The 25702-nt window shown below is 38.3% G+C and overlaps 1 protein-coding gene, 1 long non-coding RNA gene and 1 pseudogene across 3 annotated transcripts in view; 1 reads left to right on the forward strand and 2 right to left on the reverse strand.

Moving 5' to 3' along the window:
* Positions 1 to 25702, forward strand: part of LOC111741665 — a 180101-nt gene that overhangs the window by 41533 nt on the left and 112866 nt on the right. For both annotated transcript variants that reach the window (XR_002781055.1, XR_002781054.1), the window contains exon 3: positions 11865 to 12037. This is a non-coding gene — a long non-coding RNA (uncharacterized LOC111741665). The remainder of the gene's footprint in view (positions 1 to 11864; positions 12038 to 25702) is intronic.
* ADGRG2 (adhesion G protein-coupled receptor G2) overlaps positions 1 to 25702 on the reverse strand; it is a 97791-nt gene that overhangs the window by 36935 nt on the left and 35154 nt on the right. The window contains exons 3-6 of the mRNA XM_011363009.2: positions 23631 to 23746; positions 2999 to 3034; positions 422 to 469; positions 301 to 324 (exon numbers count right to left, since the gene is read on the reverse strand). Coding sequence (XP_011361311.1) covers positions 301 to 324; positions 422 to 469; positions 2999 to 3034; positions 23631 to 23745 — 223 coding nt within the window. The 5' untranslated portion in view covers position 23746. The remainder of the gene's footprint in view (positions 1 to 300; positions 325 to 421; positions 470 to 2998; positions 3035 to 23630; positions 23747 to 25702) is intronic.
* Positions 19737 to 19855, reverse strand: LOC111741798 (annotated as a pseudogene).

The raw sequence follows: 25702 nt of genomic DNA on the forward strand, positions 1-25702 counted from the left end.
TGAAGTATTGGATTTCATTAACCAATGTCACCATAAAAAAATAAATTAATTAATTTTAAAAAATAAAAATAATAAAAAAAATAAAAAATAAAGTGGTGGAAGGCTGCCCTCCCTCCATGATAATAAGAATTTTATCATTTAACCACAAAGTTTAGGTTGCTCTCCAGGGCTGAGAGTCTTGGGGTTTGTTTGTTTGTTTTCTTTTTGGTTATTTGAATATGGAAACTTTCAGCACAATTCATTATACTTATATTCATATTAAGGGTTATCAATTTTCACTTGCTTCAGAAAAATTCTTACCTTTTAGGCTTGTAGTTTCAACCACTTTTGTCCCAAGGAAAAAGACAATACAGATATATAATTAAATCAAAAACTTAACAAATCAGGATAAATCTAGGTTTAAAGTTTTTCAAAATCTTGCCTGGAGTACCATTGGAGTAGGGGACCAAACCAACAAGAGATGATTCAACTGCAGGAGAAAAAAGAAACAAATAAGAAAATACTCAATTTAATACTTTGATACAATTATTTAATGAATTTTAACGAGTTAGACCTTTTGAGATATAATTATGAAAAGGAAGTGGAAAACATGCTATCGGGCCAATATGTAGTTAAATCTTCAAGTCCCATAATCACTTAGTATACATTTAATCAGAGAATTGTAGATAAAGAACCCAAGAGATGAAATGAGTGTGACTGTCTCATTTTACAGATGAAGAACCTGAAACTCATGACCGCAAAGCCTGCTCCTACCATGGAATATTATGGAAATAAGTGAGGTATACTACTTACAAATTTTTTTAACCAGAGAGTTATAGAAAACATTTTATACTTTAATTTGTCAAACTACAATTATGAAACATATTAGCACATTGGCTCCATTCTGTTATGATGACCCCTGGGAACTTTTCCCATAGTGAATTTAGGATTAAAACAAACAAACAAACATTGCTATCACTCAGTACTGTACTACCTAACACAATTTCTTGATAAGTTATTTTAAAGCATGGCTGCTATTAACCAAGTTATAAATTTACCGTGGAATAACTCCACTTATGCTAAGAGGTCAGTCTACTACACACATTTTGCATGTTTAAATATTAAAAATATCCAGTGGCTTGACCTCTATGTATACACAGACATTTTACAACTAAAACAAGCCTTGCAGTAGGGAGCCTGATATTCACCCAGTAAGGACAACATTTGGGTGTGTCAAGGCATTTGGCTGGCCTGTCTGTTTTAGAACGTTCATGCCTTGGCTGAAACACACACACACCCTGTCTGTCCTACATTATTCATTACATATTTTGTCATTTACTACATTTTTTAAAAAATTACCAAGGATACTTCTTGAGAAGTAAGACAGTTCTTGAGCAGTAACACTCAAAGTATAGATATAGAATCCTTTGCTCTTGGGGCAGAACAAAATAATTGGCTAAAGCTGGTTTCATTGATGAATAGTGATGCCATCCAAAGAAGAGACCTATGGGCACAGCCATGCATCTGTCCCTGATGTACACTGGCTCTTACCTTCCAGTTAGTGCAGCTCACCCCTATGGCACCCAGGACCCAGGCTGTGACTGGAACCAGTGTGTGTCTCCAAAGCCCCATACCCATTCCATGCAAACAGGATTTTGCAAATATATCACCATCGTTAAGTCTGATGAAGGCTACTGTACCAGAAGAAAAATGCAGGGGTTCATTTTACCCTTGAAGCTTAACAATGAGAGGGCAAATTGGCACAGTAAAAAGAGCTTGGGCTTTGGAGACTTGCAGTCCTGGGTTTGAACCTTTGCCCCATTACTTAATAGCTTATAATAATGATAACTATTACTTATTGAGGGTTTACTCTGTGCCAGACACATGTATTATCTCACTTCATCTTCACAGCTACCCTATGAAGCAGGTACTGTTAATCCTCCATTTACAGATGAAGAAACAGAGGCATAGAAAAATGAAAGAACTTGCCCAAAGTCACACAGCTAGCATTAGGGGTAGGAGGATGGTGGTTAAATTCAAACCCAAGTAGCCTGGTTTCAGAGAATATGTGAACTTGAGCAAGTTTTATCCTCTCTGACCCTCAGTTTCCTCATCTCTAACATGAATATAATGATTCTTATGCTGCAAGAGTGGAAGCAAAATGAGATGTTCGAAGACTCCCAGGCATGTAGTATCTGTACAAGAAGTAATGACTATTATTATTTTGTTTAAATGATGTAATTAATAACAGAAGCTCATTTTCACGCAACTAAAGATAAAACGTGAGTTGAGTCACTCCTTACCACAAAAGATTATTCTGTAATACATGGTATACCAGAAAGAATACAGAAGTAAGAGTTAGAGAAGCCACATGCTGCCTCTGTGTGTTGCGGGGCAAGAAGCTGTGTGACCTCAGACAAGTTACTCAGCCACTCCAGGCTTCACTATGTCATCAGGTAAGGGATGGGACTGGGCCACTTTATCTCTGAGGTCCTATTCCAGCCAGCATTCTCAAATGTGAGTTCTGTTCCTGGTTCCTGTCAAGACAGGTCCTACTTATAAATTTCTCTTTAGTTTATTTGCCTTCCCATTCTCCTGAGTGCTAAACCCTTTGAAGCCTTTTGAAAAATATTCATTCTGTGGGGTGCTGAGGAAGTGTAAAAGAACATCTCATCACTCGAAAATGAGAACATTCAGCATAATTATGTTCTTGATGCTCTTTAGTAGACTAGTTAACTAGAATACTAAAAGCAACATTGAAGAACTTAAGCAGTTACCATAATGAAAACCTCCAATTTACTCCCCAGCTTTGTCCAGCAATGTGATGGAGCAATATGCCTGTCCTCTTGTCTGTGTTTGCTATTGATTTTTCAGGTGTAGGTTTAATGACAGAACTTAATGTAATTAAATTTCATGGTAAAAAACAATTTTGCTGTATCTGACTATATGCCATATTGCACGGAGAACTTTTAGAATATTTTCCTGAAATTCCTCAAAATCAACGAAATAACAGTCTTACCAGGTGGTGATAACAAACTGGAATTATCAGCATTCTCTGTTGAGGAAAAAGATGATTTAAAATTAGTTTAGTTTGGAAAAAAATTAGTTTAGTTCGTGCATAAATTTGTAGGAGATTAACATCTTTAATGGGAGTGAATGTAAAATGAGATGCAAATAGCTACCAGAAGAGGGCAGTATGTTAATTTACTATTATTTTCAACAGCCTAATTGGTACTTCTTTTCAATTCTCTACAAAGACATATCTCTGGTGAAGCGATTCTTCCAATTCAACTGTTGATAGTGCTCTATATATTTTGTTATAAAATGGTTTAGTACATTTTAAACTAAAAATGATGATTAAGAACTTTAATTCTTGGCTAATATTAGAATTTGTAAAAGTAAATGAATATGTCTGCATAAATTAAACTTCCATTAACTATACTTCTTTTTATACCTATTAGCATAGACTTTATACCTACTAAGCCACTTCTTTTTTATGAGTTAAACTAGATCAGATGCCTCTGGGTGTATAAACTATAAGAACTGTTGTGTTATTTATTTCGGAAGGATACTAAGATTCCTTAAAATAAAAGTAATTCTATTTTTTAATCTCTGAAAAATAATATACACTTATTGGAGCAACTTCAGAAATTAAAGATAAAAAAAGAAGAAAATTAAAACCACCTATAATTTTCCACCTACAGATAAATGACATTAACATTTTGGCATATATTCTATTCTCTATGTGTATACGTATACCTACATATATATAGTTGACCCTTGGGCAAAGCAGGAATTAGGGGCATCAATTCCCACATGCAATCGAAAATCTGAGTATAACTTTTGACTCCTCCAAAATTTAACTACCAATAGCCTATTGTTGACCAGAACCCTTAACAATAACATAAACAGTTGATGAACACATATTTTTTATGTTATATGTATTATACACTGTATTTTTATATTAAAGTAAACTAGAGAAAAGAAAATGTTATTAAGAAAATCATAAGGAAGAGAAAATACATTTACAGTATATATTGAATAAAATCTGTGTATAAGTGGATCCAGCAGTTCAAACCCATGTTGTTCAAGAGTCAAATGTATGTAGATAAATGAATATATGCATGTGTATATATGTGTTTATATATATGATAAGAAAGATCCTATCACTTAAACTATTTATAACTTGATTTTTCTCATGACCTTATAACATGGTAACTATAACCTGATTTTTTCTGTGTACAGAGTGGTTAGTCCCTTGATGCCCTAATTTAATTGGAATTGACTCTTCTTAGTCTCTGTCCTTCACTATATCCTTCATGTTACTTTAATATTCCACCAATCAAAGAGTCTGTTGAGTTAACAGGAGTTTAATTTTTAGAATACTTTTGGAAGCACAAAGGGTAAATTAGTCATTCACACCTTAGTATGAATTAATTCTGATTGGCTGAATTCTTTGAATCATGTAGCAAAGACTTACCATACTGAGCCATGTTGAAAAGTACTGAGAAGAATCAGCATTCAATATGTGCTACTCTGAGAATGACGCTCTCAGTGTCGGCAGGTGAGGTGGAGTGGGGTGGGAATGTGGCACAGGCAAGGAATCTCATGAAGGCACTGAGGAAGGGTTGACTACCAAGGAGGAGAGATGGAGAGTGATTCCAAAGGGCAACAGAGGCTAATGCCGCTTCCTTTACAATTTTTCCCAGTGGCTGACCATAGCCACCAATGGTTCCAGCCTTCTCCACAGCTAAATCCTTTGACCAGAGCTGTGTACCCACTGGGAAGGGGGCTGATTTGAGTTTCAACTCTTTCTTAGTTGTCAGAGGAAATGTACAAGTTACGGGTAATAGGAGAGCCAGAGCAGAGAAGGGAGTTTCCTGGGAAACCTACAAAACTGGTTGGCCATTTCTGGGTAGACATGTTTGACAGGCATGGACTCATAATCAAGAGGTAAAAGCTGATCAAAATGTAGATCAAGGGCTAGACCAGCCCACCTCATAGACAGAGCTGGCCTCTTCCATCATAAAACCTATAAGGCTCCCAGTAGCAGTCTATGTTGATGAAGGGAAGGAATCTGGTAAATAGAAGTTAGAGATTTTAAAACTGTTTTTGACCACTTTTTCTCTTTTGGCATTTTTTTTTCTTCTTCTAGGGGCCTGATTGCTCAGTGATTAATATTTTATTCACTTTTTCGCCTCTCATTGTGCTGCTCCACATCACTCCTCATAGAAACGTCCCCATAGGCCTTACATTTTCCTGAGAATAGCCTCTGTTTCTCTTGGGCTCTCTCCTAACTCATTTCCCATTTGTTACAACCAAAGAAGTGGTTGTCATTTCCAGTGAGTCATATATTTGAGTTCCATGCCACTCTTAGGAGACAAAACATTCCCATTGTTAAAAAGATTCATAAACAAAGAAAGGAAAAACAGTTAAATTTTCAGATTTTCCTTTGGAAACCTACAAAGAGCAAATTTTAAAGCACTATTCATTTATTGAAGTCTGATTTAAGACGATAAATAAAATTATTGTGATGTGTCTATAAAATTTACTCAGTATGACTCCCTAGTGGTTTTTTTTTTAAACAAAGTCTATATATTCCAATTATGATGAGCAGGAATTTGGCATGCATAAGCTTAGGATGGAAGCCAAACGGAGGAACTGTAAACTCAAGAAACTGGCCCCCTCAATGGAGTCTCTTTCCCTAAGTTGCATCCCTGGCACTTTCTTTCCAAGTTATTGCCACCACATCCCAAACTCCAATCCCACGTGGCCAAGTGTGGTCTGAGCACTGCCATGTGAATGCCTTACTGTCATTGCCTCTCCAACTCCATATATCTAAGAACTGATCCCTCATCACTCTACATTATTTCCATACTTGATCAGTTCTTGAAGTTGACAGTATTGCTGGTAATACCAGCCAAATACTTTAAGCTGGAAACTTCAGTGTATTAGTTTCCTGTTGCTACTGTGAGAAATTACCATGAACTTAGTGGTTTAAGACAACACAAATTTGTTATGCTAGAGTTCTGTAAGCCAGAAGTCTACTATGGATGTCACTAGATGAAAAATCAAGGTGTTGATTCTGGAGGAGAATCTGTGATCTGCTTTGGGGGGATTTTGGCAGAATTTAGTTTCTTGCGGTTGCAGGACCAACGTCTTCATTTTCTCACTGACTGTAAATTGAGGGCTGTTCATAAATTCTAGAGGCCACCCACATATCTTGGCTCATGCCCCATTCCTCCACCTTCAAAGCTAGCAACAGTGGGATGGGGTGGGGAGTCCTCATGCGGCATCCCTCTGACTCACTCATCTGCCTTCCTCTTCTCATGATTAGATTGGGCCCACCCAGGCAATCCACAATAATTTCCCCATTTCATGATCCTTAACTTTAATCACATCTGCAAAGTCCCTTTTGCCATGTAAGGTAACATGTTTACAGGGTCCAGGCACTGGGACGTGGACATCTTTGGGGAGCTATTATTCTTCCTACCATACTCAGAAATCCAGTTTTTAAAAAAATTATGAAGAAAATGCATTGCAGGAAACCACTCTTTATGAAGAAAAATCCCACAGGGGTTAAGTGAAGGGCCAAGAAACCCAGGGTTAGTTTCAGTGATTCAGCTGAGTCTATGAACCAAATGCTCACTCTGGCCATTGCTCTCAATTCCTCTCATTCCTCACCTCCCACCTCCATATCCAGTCAACCATCCCATGCATTCTTACTGTAACATGGGCTGTTGAAAAGATTAAAGAGAAATAATATATGTGTGATAATAGTAAAAACTGATTCCTGTGATCCAGATTTAAGGTACTCAGGGCTTCTTTTGTATTTAATTACTTAGCCAACAGTTCTATGAGACACATTAATTTATTAGCATCAGTCCTTTTTAGTGTTTGAGAAACTTGAGGCTGGGCAAGGTTTATTGATTTGTTCAAGGCCTCACCAGCAGTTCATTGGAGAGCAGGGATGTGAACTCAGGCAGTCTAACTTCAGAGCCTACCCTCTGAGTCTCTATTCTATCCTTCATCCAGCGACAAACTCTGTAAACCATAAACTAGCATATAAATGTAGGGTATTATTATTGATATTCTCTAATCTCTCTCCTCTGTCCCTTCTTCCCATGCCCACTGCCCCTTTCTAAGGCCAGGCCTTGATTGCCTCACACATGAGTGAAATATTAGAACCCTGGAATCTTCTAATTGGAAGGGAGCTTAATGTTCTATACATCCAACTTCTCCCCTAGTGCAGTAAGCCATCCACCAAATGCACATCATTGGCTCACAATTCCAATTCAGCTCCCAGACAAGTCCTATCTTGCCCACAGTAGGAATCACACTGAAGTTTTTGAAAGTTTGAAATATTAATAAATATTTATAAATCAGGAGATATCAAATAAAACTTCAAATTTTCACTTTTCCAAAATTGGAAGTTTTAGAAGATGACCCCTTTTTGTCAGCTCTCAGGCCCTCTAAAGCATAGCCTAGCTGCAGAAGCCAATGGAGATGGCTTTCTCCTCTAACTATCTTAAAGTTTATTCACTGACTGCACCATTTACTTGGTATTTGGACATATACTGTTAAGAATTGTTATTTAACTTTTCCACTGTATGTCTTGTTTTCTCAATTAGATGCTAAGTTGCTTGATGCTTTATTAGCATACAGGAATCCAATCCAATGCTTTGTATCTGATAGAGATTTAAAAATATTTTTGGATTGACTGATGACATCATTAAGGAGTCTGTCAGTCGGGGATCAGTCAGGAACCCATGACAGATTGTTCAATAGAAGGAATTTAATCCAAATATTGCAAGGGGTGAGGTCCCTGTGATACAAAGCAAAGCACGGGAAAGATGGAGAATAGATCTGAGCACAGTGAGGTAGATTCCACGAAGGGGAGACTTGAGAATACTTTTTGGATGGCTATTATTCAGAATCTGAGGTTTGGAGTAGTTATAACTACCAATCACAGCAGATAGGCTACTTAATAGATCTTACAAATGTGTGCTAAAATGGCCATTCAAATACAGATCACACACCACATAAAAAACTCAGCAGTGACTTCAATAATGTACCTTTTATTGACTTTCTCTCTTTTCTTAATGTCCTCTCCCTGCTCCCTCACTCCTAATTCCTGGGATCATTTCCCAAACAGACTACTTGCACCCAATTCATGGAAGTTCATGTCTGGATATTTCTGAAGTTTTCATTTTTCTCCCTACTATTTGATACTGTGAGGGGTTTCGGTAAGAGTTAAAGTGTGAGCCCATAGATTGTCTTAAACCTGTGACTATAGTAATACTAATGAGTATTTACTTCTAACACATTCACCCCCAAGTTGGATGGAAAAGATAAAGTCTTAATCTCATAGGAGTGGATCTGAAGGGGATACTACTAGCCCCCTTGCATGAATATTTTAAACCCAACTGAAACTTGTAATTTGGTGGCAGTCTTTCTCTGGATTGAATTACCGTTCCGTAGAGAGATGATTCAAAACAAGGTACCACGCCTAGGCACTCTTATGTGGGAACCCCAAACAAAACAATATTATTTTGTTATTCTGTTGGCACTTCAGGGCTTGGGACAACAGACACTTTTCCAAGAACTGTATTTTTCAGATTTTACTACATAACCAACAAAATAAATGAAAACATTTCTAATTTGGCACAGCTGACACTTGTTTACTTGAGCTGACCATTTCACGTCACACTGCTCAATAAGAACTCTGACATAACATTTTTATTAAACGATTAATAATGACATCATTAAAGGAAACTTCAGCTTCTAGCTGATGGGACTTCCCAAAGTGCAAATGATCGGCAATTCTAGGTGGGCCTTGGCCAAAATGGGAAGAGGATAAGATGTATTCTTGATCCTCCAGCCCCCGGTTCTTGTTCCTCTCCCACCCTCACTGTACCATCCACCTATACCCTTGCCCTTTACTCCTCTAGAACTGATCTTGGCTCTTTCAAGGGTTTATGGACCACCCCTCCCCCAAGGGTCTAGGAGATACATTTTGGAGTGTGCATAAATTCCCTGAAATAGAATGTAAACTTCTGTATTTATTCATATGCATTTTTTTTTTCTGGGAAGAGAAGAGTCCCAAAAGGGAGTCTATTTTTAATTAATAAGCATTTAGATAGCATTACTATGACCAGGTACTTCACAAATATTAACACATTTGGTCCTCATAATAACCATGCAAGGCAAGTTACCCCCATTTTACAGATGAGGGCAGAAATTGAGGCACAGGGAGGTCAAGTAATGTGCTTGAGATTACTGGATAAGGGTAGAACTAGGATCTGAGTGTAGGCTCTCCAGGCCACACTACACTGGGCTAATTTTCATCTTGGGCTGTGGTCTAAGAAATTGAAGAGCCACTGACCTACTGGGTGTCCACCCTGCTCCACCCGGAGGTATGTGTACTTTAGGAAGGATGAGAGTCTTGAAATAAGCTTTTTCTGACAGGTGGGAGGTATTGGGGCATCATCTCCCCTTCCTGGTGTCCCTGAAGTTAGACACATAGACAGTAACCTAGGCTGCTGGTCAAGGCCAGCACAGATAATGGAGTATTTTGGTTGTGCTTTCCATTTAAAAATGCTAGCCGTGATTTGTGTTCACTCTGCTTCTGAAGGCTGGTAGATTCTGGAACTGTTTCAGTCTGATATGTATATGTTGCTTAGTGCTTCTGGGGGCAGGCCGGGGGGAGGCAGACTGGCCTTTATTAAACACTACACTAGTGTTATATCCATACTTCTTCATGGCATCTCCCCACATTCCCATGAAACAGGTGACCCTCTACCCAGACCTCATCTCCTCCTACCTTCCCCTCACTCAGCCACACTCCCTGCTGTTCCTCCAACACACCGGGCATATACCTACCTCAGGGCCTTTGGACTTGCTCCTCCCTCTGCCTAGAACACTTTTCCTCCATAGAGCCCCTTGGTTTGTCCTGGTGCTTTATTCAAATTTTGCTATAATGTCACCTTCTCTAAGAGGCTGATCCAGACCACTCTTTAAAATCACAACATTTTCCCCCTTAGTCATACCCTTTCCATCCCCTTGTTCACAGCACTCCTTGCTATCTAACGAGTAAGCATATAATTATATACATGTGAACACGCACACATACACACAAACAGAACCCGAAGAGTGGGCGTCATCTAACATTTGGTGCCCTAAACCCCTCACTTGCCTCATCCTTGTCCCAGTCCTCTGTAATGTATAAGATTTTCTTTTTTGCCTTCAAAAACCAATTTTCACACTCATAGAGGTGATATTGCCCCCATAAGAGAATGCTTACTTTATTTTTTTTAAGTTTATTGGAGTAACATTGGTTAATACAATTATATAATTTTCAGGTGTACATTATAATTTGACATCTGTATATTCTATTGTGTGATTACCACCCAGAGTCCAGTTTTTTTCAGCTACCATATATTTGATCCCCTTTACCCACTTCACCCTCCTCCTCCCCCCCATATTTGATCCCCTTTATCCTGTCTACCTCTTCCATCCTTCCCCACCCCCTACCCTCTGGTAACCATTAGTCCATTGTCCATGTCCATGAGTCTCTGTTTGTACTGTTCATCTGTTGCTTTTAGGTTGATATCCCACACATAAGCGATATCATGTGATTTTCAACTTTTCAGTCTGGCTTATTTCGCTAAGCATCATTATCTTGAGGTCCATCCATGTTGTCACAAATAGCAGTATTTCATCTCTTCTTATGGCTGAGTAATATTCCATTGTATAAACGTACTACAGCTTCTTCAGCCAATCATCTATCGTAGGACATTTGGGTTGCTTCCATGTCCTAGCCACTGTGAATAGTGCTGCTATGAACATCGGTGTGCAAATATCTTTTTGGATATGGGGCTTCAAGTCTTTGAGGCAAATACCCAGTAGAGGGATTGCTGGATCATATGGTAGATCAATTCTTAGTATTTTGAGGAACCTCCATACTGTTTTCCATAGTGGCTGTACCAATTTGCAGTCCCACCAGCAGTGTATGAGGGTTCCTTTTTCTCTGCATCCTCTCCAACATTTGTTATTACTTGTTCTGTTGATTATAGCTATTTTAACAGGTGTGAGATGGTATCTCATTGTGGTTTTGATTTGCATTTCCCTAATAGCTAGCGATGTTGAGTATCTTTTTATATATTTGTTGGCCATTTGTATGTCCTCTAGGGAGAAGTGTCTGTTCAGGTCCTCTGTCCATTTTGTTTTTTGTTGCTATTGAGTCGTATGAGTTCTTTGCATATTTTGCGTATTAGGTCCTTATCGGAGGCATTGCTTGCAAATATATTTTCCCATTATGATGATTGTCTCTTTACTTTGTTGACGATTTCTTTTGCTGAGCAAAAGCATTTTAGTTGGACGCAGTCCCATTCATTTATTTTTGCTTTTACTTCCTTGCCTTTGAGGTCAAATTCATAAAATCCTCTTTAAGTCCAAGGTCCTTGGGTTTAGTTCCTATGTTTTCTTCTATTCATTTTATTGAGAGAATGCTTACTTTAGGGTTATCTCCACTTCCTTCCAAAGAGATACAACCTAAGGAAAGGAACATTTGCTTGAGTACCCCCTCCTTCCTGATTCCCACTAGTGTCTAGGGTGATTCTACTGTTAGTTGACTTGTTCTTTCATGCCAAGGCAGCTGTAATTTATGGGTTAGCAAGTTTCTAGTAGAATTTTAAGTGCAGAAGCACCTGGAAAGGTGGGGGTAGGGGCACTAGTGGTTAGAGTTCAGAGTTTCCAGTGTCCCTTAAACCATGTCACTCTTTGCCAGCTTACAGTTGAGCAGTAATCTCTTGGCATCTTAATTTAAGTTCTCTAAGATAAAGACTCGAGTGCCAAATTGATCCCCCATTCTCCCCTCTCCCCAGCTCCTGGAACAGAACAATATTTTTTTATATTGTTATGAAGTAAATGAGGAACGTGGTCTGAAGTGGGAAGGCCAGAGAGCAGGCTACTGCAGTAGATTGAGCAAGACACGATAAGGACCTGAACCTGTGCCTGGGAAGCTGGCATGAAAAGAGATTCAACAGATACTTCTAAGGTAAGATGAGAGGATCTGGGGAGTCACTGGGATGTGGGGGTAAGGGAGAAGCTGGCATCAACCTGCCAATGATTAACCTATCAAACCTCAACTGTCCTTGTGATATTGCTCTAAATTCCCCAAGTATGGGAGGAAGATTAAGAACTTAGACTCTGAAACCAGACAGCCTAGTTCCAAATCTGCCACTTTTTAATTTTGTACAACTTTTGTAATCCACCACTATGTAACTCTGGATAACTTATTTAACCCACCTGGCACTTCAGTTTTCCATCTGGAAAATAGGACAATCATAAGACATACTTCGTAGGCACTACTATTACAGCACTGAGAATACACAGTAAATACTGCTCATGCCAATAATTAATACAATGATGCTCTCTCTATTCCTCATTTTCCTAGTGAGTTTTTTGAACATGATTTCTCCCTTCCATTGAGCAAAACTTCCACTTCAGTTTCTTTTCTCTTTATTTTATTTGTTTCAAACTGCCTCTGGGATTTTCAAAATGCCCTTGGGATCACTTTGGAAACATATGAGGAAAGATGCAGAAGTCAAAGGGTTTCGGAAATGGTGACCATAATTTATGTTTTCTAAGTTCTTGTGTACAGAGTCAAGACTCAGCAAAGTTTCAGGGAAAAATTGGAAGGCACAGCTAATCGTGATGTTTTAGGTTGTCCTCTACTGGTCATAGGCTGGCTTCTAAAAATTAACATTAATTTCTTATCTGATTATAATAATAATGTTGGATTTATGTGCAGAAAATTCTAAACAACAAAAAAGTATAAAGAAAAACAAAAATATCTTTGGGCCAGTTGCAGAACAGAAACAACTATGTAGACCTAAACAACCAAAAACAACTACATCAGCCTTGGGAGATGTTAGTCTCATGTTTTATATAGAAGTATTGACAGATACAAAATTGAGCTCATTAGCTTTCTCGTATGTGATGGCTTTATAAAGTAGCATCGTGGGTAGGTTGAACTACATTTTACAGAATTCTCTTTTTTTGTATGTTTCTGAATAGTGCAGAACACAAGAAAACTTCTTGTGGGAGATTTGGGCAGAAGTGGAGCAGCAGCCATTATGTAGCTCTTAAATATTGGCAATTATCAGTTGTCTCACCTCATTAATATAAGGGAGCAGCCAGCTGGCAACAAACTGCTCCACTTTCCCCTGGATCCTCCTTAGGCTTTTCCAACTCCTGGGCCAAGTATGTATTTAATTTTGTGTCAAAGGGCTCAACTTGTGTAGGACATCCATACTACCAGGGTCACAGGCAACAAGAACTAATGTGAGTCTGTTTTGCGGCTACAACTCATGCTCGTGGGTTCCACCTTGGTTTTGCTCTCTCCTATCTTATATCCATCCTCCCTTCCCTATTGCCTGCCCATCATAGATGTCAAGTTCTGGCATTAGATGTGAAAATAACAGCTTTACAGAGACTGTTTAACCAACTTCTACAGTTATAGAAGGTAAAATCCCTGTGACAAAATTCTTTAGTGTGTGCACGTGCACACACATGCATGTGTGTGGGTGTGTCCCTAGTGATTCCTCTTCTGTGATGGAACCCTGACTTATATAGTACGAAATAGAAAAGTTCTGAAATAATTAGAATAGTCTATAGCTGCACTGTTCAATATAATAGCCACTAGCCACAGGTGGCTATTTAAATTTAAATTAATTAAAGTTAAATAAAATTTAAAATTCAATTCCTCAGTCACCTTTCAAGTGCTCAATAGCCACATGTGGTTGAAGGCTACTGTATTAAACAGTACAGCTAACGAATACTTCTATTATCACAAAAATTTCTATTAGACCATGCTGGTCTCTAGTGATAATGGCTAGTATTTACTGAGCTCTTACAATGTGTCAGATGCATTACAGACATCTGTTTTACATACATTAACTCATTTAATCTGCAAATAACTCTATGAGAGAAGTACTGGTACTTTACAGATAAGGAAACTGAGGCACAATGATTAAATACCTTGTTATTGTCACAGTTACATGCCATACTGTGAGGGTCCCAGTTGCCTTGGTTAACACAAAAGTAGTGGGTGGCTCTGGTGGGGTCTCTTGCCCTAAAATGACTCTCTCCTGTCTTGACAATGAGCATCTCAGTGACCATATGGACTCTTTCTTAGATTGTATGATCCTGGGTTCTTATGTGATTTCAAGAAAGGATGCCTTTTCCACCCCAGCCCACCTTCCAACAGCAGAATGAGATATACCAGCAACCCTGGTGAGAAGGGTCATAGTCAGATATTTTAGTTAAGGTAAGGCAAGTTGCTGCAATAAACCCTGCAATTGCAGAGGCTTAAAAAATAGAACTTTATTTTCCACGTGTAAAGTCCAGTCAGCAGCCTAGAGTGGAGGTCAGGGTGGGGCAAAGAAAGAGGCATCTATTCTATGCAGTCACTCAGGGACCCAGGTTAAAGGGTCACTGCCATTTTCAACATGAAGATTTCAAGTTTGCTCTGGAGAGCAACATCCAGCAAGCAAACATGGAAAGGGAGAGAGTGAGGGAAATCAAGTGAGAGATTTTTAATGGCCAGGCCTGGAAGTGGCAAACATTGCCTCTGCCCACATCCATTGGCCAGAACTGTCACATGGCTACTTCTAATTGCAAGAGAGGCTAAGAAATGTAGTCTCGCTATGTGATGAGGAAGAAAAAAATAAAAGTTTGCTGAGCTGCCAGCTAGTCTCTGCCACATCAGATTTAATTTGAGTGCCATGGAGTAATTAATACTAATAATGGGACAAAATTAATGCTAAAATCACTCTCTCCAGCCACCATTTTCTCTCTTGTTCTTTGTCATGATTTTGACAAGGTCAAAAGTCAGGGAATCAATATGAGCCAGTGGAGGAAAAGTCCTTTGCCACATTGAGGCCAAATACGAATCCCCCCTTCTTTGTGTCTCATCTCTCCAGCTTTGCTCCTAGCAAACATCCATATCATGTTTTCTCATGACCCTCGAGAGTAGGGCTCCCATGTTACGAACCAGTTCTATAAACAGTTATATACTAATAAAAGCCACTAAGAAAGGCTGGAATTATGGATATTCATGTTGCATCCTACTAAGTTGGAAAAGTTGTAGTATTTGGGAGTTGTCTCTGTTTTGAAGCTGTGTAAACCCTAACCTTTGCTGCAGTACTTCTGGATAGGAGATCCTTAACAGGCCGCTAGGCCTTTCTAATATTGGTGGCTCCTGTTCCGATGTCTTCTCCTTATATATCTTTGGCTTGTCATGAGCTTTGAAAGTCTGATCTGGAATTCCTCACAGTTAATAATGTGTAATTTTTGACTTGATATTCTTCTCCATATGAATAAAATGCCCATGTCCATTTATTTCCAATGGATTAATAAGCACGCCTCCTTAACTAAGCTTTAAATGTGGTTAAGAGGCTGAGCTTCTGAGGGAGACTAACTTGGGTTCAAATCCTGGCTCTGCCTTGAGCAAGTTTCTAACATTTCTCTGCTTGTATTTCTTCATCTGTAAAATTACTTTGAATGAAATTATATTATATTTATAAAGTATCTTATCACAGTTCCAATAATAAGTTTTAATGATTATTAATTCAGACTATATGATTTTTTTTGTCCTTGCCTGAGTGACTGCATAGAATAGATACCTCTTTATGTAATAAACTGTTTATTTTTCCTTAATACAAACAATGTGATATCAGTAATTTCTAGAGGGGCATTTAAAAAATCTGAAGATGGTTACTTCCTAAGACTTGCACATATGTGATTTCCATTCTAACTATAAAACATTCTTATCTACTCACTAATACTTAATTAGCAAGAATATCTACTACAATACTGTGTTTGTCTAATTCAAGTTTCCATAGCTTAAGACCATAGGAAGGCATCTCCTAGAAAGACCGTGGGGTTCCATCTCTTCACATTATATATCAAGAAACCGAAATTCATAGAAATCCATTTCAGAGGTGAGGAGACTTGAAGATGACCTGGTACAATATTGTAAATCTAGAAAACTGGCAAAAGTAGTCACTTAGACTATATTTCATTATTTCAAAAATGGTTTATTTACCCGCAATAGACAGCCTGAGAAAATGAGTGTAATGTTTGCTTTGTTCGAAATTATATCTATACTGGTTTTCTGCTACTGATCACAAACATTATATATGTCTTTGCTCAACACACATAATAGGGAGGAAAGTTTTACTTGAATAAATCATTTGAAAGATAGTATCTTTTAGGACTTGGAGTTCACTGGAAGAAAAGAATTACAAAATAGGTCATAGGTAGGGAAAAGACTAGATACCAAACTATTCCAACCCCCTCAGTCTACAAGTGAGGAAACAAGCTACATTTTTTTTATGCGAGGCAATTTCAAAGGCTCTTAAAGTTACAAAGAAGTCAATGAACCTCTTGATTTCTAAATTGATAAAAGCTCCAGAAGTAGCTTTTGCTGGCTGGTAAATCTCCCAGTTGCCAGTGCTATCCTTGCCTTACTCTTCAGGGCAAAGTCCCAGTCTCTTGGTAGGATCCAGCAGCTACAGCTCATAGTGAGATAGGTGAAAAAGATGAAAGAGATTAAGAAGCACAAATTGCCAGTTATAAAAATAGTCACTGAGATGGAAAGTACAGCATAGGGAATCTAGTCAATAATATTGTGATAACTACGTAGAATGTCAGATGGATACTAAACTTATTGGGGTGATCACTTTGTAAGCTATATGTCTAATTGCTATGTTGTACACTTGAAATTAATATTGTATGTCAACTGTAATTGGAGAATAAATAAATTTTTAAAGAAAGACAGGTGCCCTGTGTTCTTCAGGAACATATAGTCTACCTCCTATAGCTCTAACATATGCTGCATAAGGAAGACCTAAGACTTAGATGGACAAAGCATGAGAGGGTAAGAGAAAACAAGACAGTAAGGCCTTGAAGAAGGGAAATTATAAAGGAATTTATCACTGGAAATGCCTGCACAGAAAGGTCTAGGTCCTATCCAGAGAAAGAGTAAGTTGGGGATTATAGCTTATGAGATCACCAACCTGGCTCAAATGTGTAATTGTTTCCAAATGGGGAAGACAGCTCTGGAAGAATGAAATCATAACCATCTTCCACTATTATTATGTCATTTCACCCTCTGGAAAATAGTTGTACCTAAAAGAAGACCTCCTTCAAAGACCGAAAAAAAAAAAAAAAAGAAAAAGAAAAGTAAAAAGTCATCGGCACAGCCCAGGAGAGCTAGAGGCTGGAGGTAAATATAGTTACCTGCCCATTTGGGCTTCTAGTAAACCAAGAATGACTCCTTCAAACATCACGAAATCACACAACTGAAAGTGTTAAAGTCTAACGATTCTGTTGGCCAGTGGCCTAACAAGAGAGTGTCAAACCTACCTCTCCTTACTGTCAAGAGCTACTGAATCATCTCTCAGGCTTCCAAGGTAAAGCTACTATGTTTACAGTCCAGATTCTCCAGAGCCAGGGGGAATGGCTGTTCTCGGGTGACTTACCATGACTTCTCCATATTCTCCTCACCCTCAGTGACATGTTCAACGAGTCTTCAGATACTTACTGAGAAGCCTGCTATAGTGTAAACAGTACAGGCTACAGATTCCAATGGTGAATCCTCTGAGCTATGTGACTGGGCAAATGACTTCATCTCTTTGATGCTCAGTTTCTTCATCTGCAAACTGAGACTAAAAATATCTACCATGAAGAGTTTTTGTGAGGATTAAATGAGATGACATATATAAAGCACCTAAAAGGGCCTGGCCCAGAACAGGCCCTTAGTACTCATTAATTTTCCTCCCATGTTCCTCTAGGACTTATAGTTTGTATTGTTGTCATATGTCATAATCATGTCCTTCCAACTGGAGTGTAAAGTCCCTGGAGTCAGAGATGATGTTCTTTCAGCAGCCAGTAACACTGGACAAACAGCAGGCACTTATCACTGCACAACTGATTATTCAATGTAGAAGTAGCAGGTCAGTCTTGGCCTTCATCGAAGACCAGACCTAAGCCATCCTGAACTGAAGAGAACCTGCCTCAGTCCAAAGCTATTCAGGAAGATAGTGCCTATGAGCCATCTGGATGATCCAATCTAACATTCAGTGGTTCTCAAATTATGAATTCTCACATTATTTTGTAATCTACAAGTGCACAACCACCAAGCAGCTGAGTCTGATATAGCAGAAAGGTTAAGAATAACAAAAGACAGGATAGTATAGTACTTAAACACACAAACTTTGGGTCAGATGGCCTGAGTCTGAATTGCAGCTCTGCAACTGAAATGTTTAACTGAGGGCAAGTTGCTTACCTTCTCTGTGCCTCAGTTTCCTCATCTGTAAAATGGAGCTAATAATAGTGCCTGCTTCAAAGCTTTATTGAGTGAGCTTTAAATGAGTTAGCCTTTTATAAGAGCTCAGAACAGAGGCTGGCACATGGTAGGTGCTATCAACGTGATTATTAGATAACATGAATACTCTTAGTGGGAGTTCTGAAAGATAATAATGAACTCCTATTTAGCCCTTTCTAGATCCCAAAACACTTCATTCAGAAAAATCTCTGTATGCACAATGTTATATGCTAATTACATGCCAATAAAGCTGGAAAAAAGAAAAGGAAAATTTTTTGCCTTCGTGAGCTTTAAATATATATATATATATTCGGCCTTACAAGAGCCCATTGGGGGAGCTCATGATTACACCCCTTCTGAAGATGAGGAAATAGAGGCTCATGTTGGTCTCATGACAAATCAAGATCATACATATAGCAGGTGGCAGGCATGGGGAAGGCTCTTACCATCTTTTTACTATATCATACAGTAATATTTCAGCCAATTCTTTACGAGAGTAGTTCTATAGTTTGGGTAAGCATAAGTATCACCTGGAGGGCTGATTAACGCATTTCCTGTTTGCCTCTAGAATACTCACCAGCGGCGCTTGTGGCTGCAGCGTTTGCCCCGAGATAACTTGCAGGTTACTTAAACCATACCCCCAAAGTTTGCCACGAAATATCTTCCTTTTATTATTATTTTCACATCACTCTAGTATATCAATAGTCTTTGGAAACAAATGACATCATTCTATAATAGCATTCTGTTTTTAGTAGTGGTATTTTCATGTATAAAATTTAGTAATTCTCGATTGCTGAAAATGTCAAGTCCTAGAAAATGTAGCCAAAGATTCATTTGATGAATCGATTTATGTATACATTTCTGTTACATTAGGATTAGAGACAAGTTCTGTTTATAAATAATTCCAAGAACAGTTTTTATATTTTATTTTCACATAGAAAACCAGTCAGATATGCTTCAGCCTCAAAAAGCGTGTTTATGTAAAATTAAATTAACGCTGGCAGTGAGCTGCACTTTTTTTGCTAAACTGGAAATGGGTTAAAACACAGACTGCTGGGCCCCACCCTCAGAGTTTCTGAATCAGCAAGTCTAGGGTAGGTCCGAAAATTTATATCTCTAAAAAGCTCCCAGATGATGCTGATGCTACGTGTCTGAGGCCACACTTTGAGAACCACTGCTTTCAGAAATCAGTTCATCAGCGATGAGCAAGAAATACAGTCAGCATGCACTTTCTGGTTCACCTGCCCTGTTTCATCATTTTATTTTATTTTTCACTTTTTTAGGCAAGACAACCCTCGGTTGACCTCACAGATTGCAAGGACCTTGTCAGCTTACAATCCCTTATTTTGTTTTTTATTTTTTACACCTACAGCACCTGGTCTTCCTAGGTGGTCTCCCATCCAAGTACTAACCAGGCCCAACCCTGCTTAGCTTCCGAAATCAGACGGGATTGGGCTTGTTCAGGGTAGCATGACTGTAGCCTGTTTCATCATTTTAAAATATACTTTTCAAAAAGACTTATTTCTACCAAGCAGCTTTCATTTGATGACTTTTTGCCCTTGCATTCCACTTTCCTTCCTCCTCTACCCCTGTGGTGGAAAAAGCACCGAAACATGAGACCCAAGATCTAGTATCTAGTCTGGCTCCACCACTTCCTAACCAATGATGTCCTTGGGGACAATTACTCATCAGTAAAGCGAGGATATTTGACTTTTGCCCTGCCAATCCCACAGTGAGATGATGTGTGTGAGCATAGTTGACAGGTCACATGGCCACAACAGAATTTGTATCCCATGATATATATCTGGAGGAGTTTGCTCTCCTTACTTATGTCTTTTGACAGTTGTATCAGCAGTGGTTCTCAAAGTGTAGTCTCCAAACTAGTCACATCAACATTGCCTGGGAGCTTATTAGAAATGTCAACTCTCAAGTCCCACCACAGACCTAGTAAATCAGAAACTCTGAGAGAAGGACCCAAAAATCTGTCTCAACAAGCCCTCCAAGTGATTCTGATGCACACTCAAGTTTGAGAACTCTGGTTTTATGATGATGAGCACAAAATTCAGAGCTGGGTACAAATCCCAGCTCAGCTACCTCTTTGAGTCTCATTTTCTTGATCTGAGAAATGGAGCTAAGAATAGCATCTTCCCTTCATAGATTTGATTGAGAAGCTTAAGAGATTGTATGTATGTAAAGCACAAAGGGACCTGGCACACTGTAAGCAATCAGTACACATTTAGCTCTTATCGTTTTTGGGGTAAACTACTGTGGCTTCTTAACAATATGCCACAGTGCCTACTTTTTGAAGAATTGTTGATTGTTTTTTTAGCCTGTTGGGAAGTTTTCCATTTATTATGTGTGTATGTATGTGTGTGAGTGTGTGTCGTGTGTGTGTTTTGTTAATGTTATTGTTGTTTGCTGCTGGTAGATATTTGCTTTATTTAATGAAGATTCCTTGGTCTTGCCACTCTCTTCTGAATAAGAAAGGTATTTCTCTGTGTATCATTACTAACATCTTCTTAAGTAACATTCCTAATCAGGATTCTTTACATTTGCATAGCACTGTATACTTTTCTCAGTTGTACCCACACATAACGCAGCCTCAGGATTTCTAGCCTTTTCACTGCCTTCCTCAGAAACCTTCTCTCCTTATTCCATAAGCTTCTAAAGATCGTCTTTTCTGAAAACCATGCTGCTTCATTTGGCTGATTCCCTTCCTTCCTTAAATTTCTATTCAGAAGTATTTTCAAGTAGATACTTTTAAAAACAAATAAACATCAGAAATAAACTCTCACATATATGGTCAATTGATTTTTGACAAAGGTGCCAAGACCATTCAATGGGGAAATGACAGTGTTTTCAACAAATAGTGCTAGGAAAAATGGATATCTGCATACAAAAGAATGAAGTAAAAGTTGAAAACCACATGATATCACTTATATGTGGGATATAAATCTAAAAGAAACAAACAAACATGACAGAGACTCATGGACATGGACGGTAGACTAGTGGTTACCAGAGGGTAGGGGAGAAGGGGGAGGTAGGTGGTGTAAAAGGGGTCAAATATATGGTGACAGAAAGATCTCTAGCTATGTGCAGTGAACATACAATGCAATGTTTATATGACTTACTGTTAAATTGTACACTTGAAACTTAGTGGATTTCATTAACCAGTGTCACCATAATAAAAATAAATAAATAGATAGATAGATAAATAAAATTTTTAAAAAGGATGAAATTGGACCCTTACCTTATACCATATACAAGAATGAACTCAAAACAGATCAAAGGATCTTAATATAAGAGCTAAAACTATAAAACTCTCAGAAGAAAACATGACATTAGATTTACCAATGATATCTTAGATATGACAGCAAAAGCACAGGTAACAGAGTAAACATAGATAAATTGAGCCTCATCAAAATTAAAAACTTTTGTGCAACAAAGGACACTATTAAGAGAGTGAAAAGGCAACCCACAGAATGGGAGAAAATATTTGCAAATCATATTATCTAGTAAAAGATTAATATCCAGAATATGTAAAGAACTCCTAAAACTCAACAACAGAAAAACCCCAAACAACCCAATTCAAAAATGGGCCAAAAATATGAATAGACAGTTCTCCAAAGAAGGTATACAAATGGCTAATAAGCACACCATCACTAATCATTAAGGAAATGCAAGTTGAAACCACAATGAGATACCATTTCACACCCATTATCAAAACAGCAGGAAATAACAAATGTTGGTGAGGATATAGAGCAACTGGAATCCTTGTGCTTTGCTGGTAGGAATGTAAAATGGTGCAGCCGCTGAGGAAAACAGTTTGGCAGATCCTCAAAAAATGAAACAGAACTACTATATGACTCAATAACTCCACTCCCAGGTATATGTACCCCAAAGAATTGAAAGCAGGGACTCAAACAGATACTTGCATACCAGTGTTCATAGAATTATTTACAATGGCCAAAAGGTGGCAATAACCCAAATGTCCGTCAACAATGAATGGATAAACAAAATGTAGAGTATTATTCAGCCTTAAAAATGAATGAACTATCTCACACCTGTTAGAATAGCTATAATCAACAGGACAAGTAGTAACAGATGTTGGAGAGGATGCGGAGAAAGAGGAACCCTCATACACTGCTGGTGGGACTGCAAATTGGTACAGCTACTATGGAAAACAGTATGGAGGTTCCTCAAAATACTAAGAATTGATCTACCATATGATCCAGCAGTCCCTCTACTGGGTATTTACCCCAAAGACTTGAAAACTCATATCCGGAAAGACATTTGCACACCGATGTTCGTAGCAGCATTATTCACAGTGGCCAGGACATGGAAGCAACCGAAGTATCCTACAACAGATGATTGGCTAAAGAAACTGTGGTACATATATACAATGGAATATTACTCAGCCATAAGAAGAGATGAAATACTGCCATTTGCAACAACATGGATGGACCTTGAGATATTCATGCTAAGCGAAATAAGCCAGACAGAAAAAGTTGAAAATCACATGATATCGCTTATGTGTGGGATATAAACCTAAAAGCAACAGATGAACAGTACAAACAGAGACTCATGGACATGGACAATGGACTAGTGGTTACCAGAGGGTAGGGGTTGGGGGAGGAAGGGGGAGGTAGACAGGGTAAAGGAGGTCAAATATGGGGGGGAGGGGGAAGGTGAAGTGGGTAAAGGGGATCGAATATATGGTAGCTGAAGGAAACTGGACTTTGGGTGGTAAACACAAAATAGAATATACATATGTCGAATTATAACGTACACCTGAAAATTATATAATTGTATTAACCAATGTTACCCCAATAAACTTAATAAAAAATTAAAAAATGGATGAAACTGTGATATATGCTACAACATGGATGAATCTCAGAAACATTATGCTAAGTGAAATAAGTCAGAAAAGAATGAATATTATATGATTCCACTTATATGAGGTCCTTAGAATGGCAAATGCATAGTAACATAAGGAATAGAGGTTATCAGGGATTGGAAAATGTTATTGTTTTATGGGTACAAAGTTTCTACTTGAGATGATGAAAATGTTCTGGAAGTGAACAACAGTGATGATTGCACAAAATTGTTAATATATTTAATGCCAGTGAACTGTACACTTAGAAATGGTTAAAATGGTAAGTTTTATGTTTATTTTACCACGGTAAAAAAAAATTCCTAAATATACACATACATACACAGAAAACAGGAAAAAAATGAAAGAAAACAGGTACCGTACCTTCCAGCGATATAACTAGAACTACATGAAGACAAATAACAAGGAATATCTTGAACATCAGTAGAAATTCTTCAGGTCTGCCAACATGACCACATTGCCCACCAGAGAGAAACATCCTGGAATAAAATAAGGAGAAAACATATTACAGCCATAATCATATCCAAAAGGTCAGTTCCTCTACCAAGGCAAACTGCAATCCTGCTTCCTTTAAATTACTCTAGTTCCAGAGAAGTGACAATGCCAGTTGGGCACTGACTACAAAAAGCAAAACCCATGTTTATTCTTAGAGGACTACACCATGGGATATTATGTTATATTAAAAATGACAAGCAAGGTAGTCCATGCAAATTTATGGAAAACATCAACACATGTAAAATATCAAGAAGAAATCGAAAGCACAAATAAATATTACCACTGTATAAAGGCTAGTTAAAAAACTATGCTAAGAATCAGAAAGGGTCACAGAATCTTATCAATAATCTACTCCTATTTATGTCTAATACTGTAAAAGGATAGATACATTACATTTTCTCTTTATTACATATTAGTTCATTAACACTGCATTTTTAATAGTCAGGTCAGAATCAACATTTTTTAAACAGCAAAGTTTATATCAGAACTGAATTTAAACGGCTCATTTACCATTCATTTATTCAACAACTATTTATTGAGGGCCAATAAATGTGAGATGTGAGGGTTGAACAGAAGTTAACTAGATGAGATACATGTGGTAGAGGTGGGACAGGGGCTTGGTGGCTCAGCACACAGAATTAGAATTGCAAATGCTAAGACTGTGTCTGTTCCTCTCATGGTGGAGGAACTGGCCAATAGAACCCCATGACAGGCAGGCAGCAGCAGCGGAGGCTGGCATGGGATGCTGAGGGAGGAAGAAGCTAGCCAGAAAATCACAACTTACACAAGGGATCAGGTATAAGCAGTGGGGCAATGAGAGCCCAATGAGTAGGCTCCCTTTACATGACCATAGGGGAAGTGTCTGGGACAGACTAGACTGTGTGTTCTCAGCTGGCAGAGCTCCTGGCCATAGGGCACCCATGAACCCAGCCACCACTGCTGCTTCTGCTAACCAGAGATAGAGTGTGTGTACACAGTGGTGAAGGCTAAAGAGATGAGTTGATAGGTTCTAGCCATGCGATGTCTGAGTGACTTTGGACAGGTTATGCCCAATGGCCAAGATTCCCTATCTAGCAAATTGTGATAAGAGCATCAACCTTATAGTGTTGCTGCGTTGAGTAAACAAGAGATCTTCACACAGTGGCTGGTACCGTGAAGGCACTATAAATGCTAGCTGTACTCTTCACTCATTCGGTCAAATAATATCTATTTTGCATCTAGTATGTGCAGGGTCAGATAGAGCAGTGATTACAGGATTACAGGGATGAGGGCATGAAAAGATGGGGAGAAATTATGATTTCTCAGTCTCAAGGAAAAGGTGCCAATCTTTAAGAATCCTGTAATTTAATAGCCATCACCAGTACCAGGGGGGTGATTCTTTCCTGATCTTAGACCAGCAAGAGAATCCTTTTCCTTCCAAATAGGGCTTACATTTTTTAAATCAATAAATTTTATTATATATTAACAATACACTACATTAATATATTGTAAACTGCCTCTGGTTTGTCTGGTTTAGCACTGTTATCCTCTCTCTGTTCATAATGGCATATTATTGACCCTCCTGAATGAGTCACTCAAAAGAGAATGCTAATAAAGTTGTGCAAAAATGTAGCAATGTCTCTCTGGAGGAAAACTTAAATGTCTGCTATATCTATACAGAATATAGATGAATCTCAGAAATATAATATTAGCTAAAGGAGCTAGACATAAAAGAATGCATATTATACACGATTCCATTCGTATGAGGAACAAAAGCAAGCAAAATTAATTGATGGAGTAGAAGTCGGAGAGTGGTTATCCTTGGAAGTGGAGGGAGGGTGTAGTAATTAGGAGTGGACACAAGGGGGCTTCTGAGGTACAGGTAATATTCTTTGTGCTGGTTACATGGCTGTGTTCAGTCCTTGCAATTCATTGAATTGTACACTTATACATGTGTCATT

This window comes from Pteropus vampyrus, unplaced genomic scaffold, assembly GCF_000151845.1.
Source record: "Pteropus vampyrus isolate Shadow unplaced genomic scaffold, Pvam_2.0 Scaffold81, whole genome shotgun sequence".
NCBI classification, from domain to species: domain Eukaryota; kingdom Metazoa; phylum Chordata; class Mammalia; order Chiroptera; family Pteropodidae; genus Pteropus; species Pteropus vampyrus.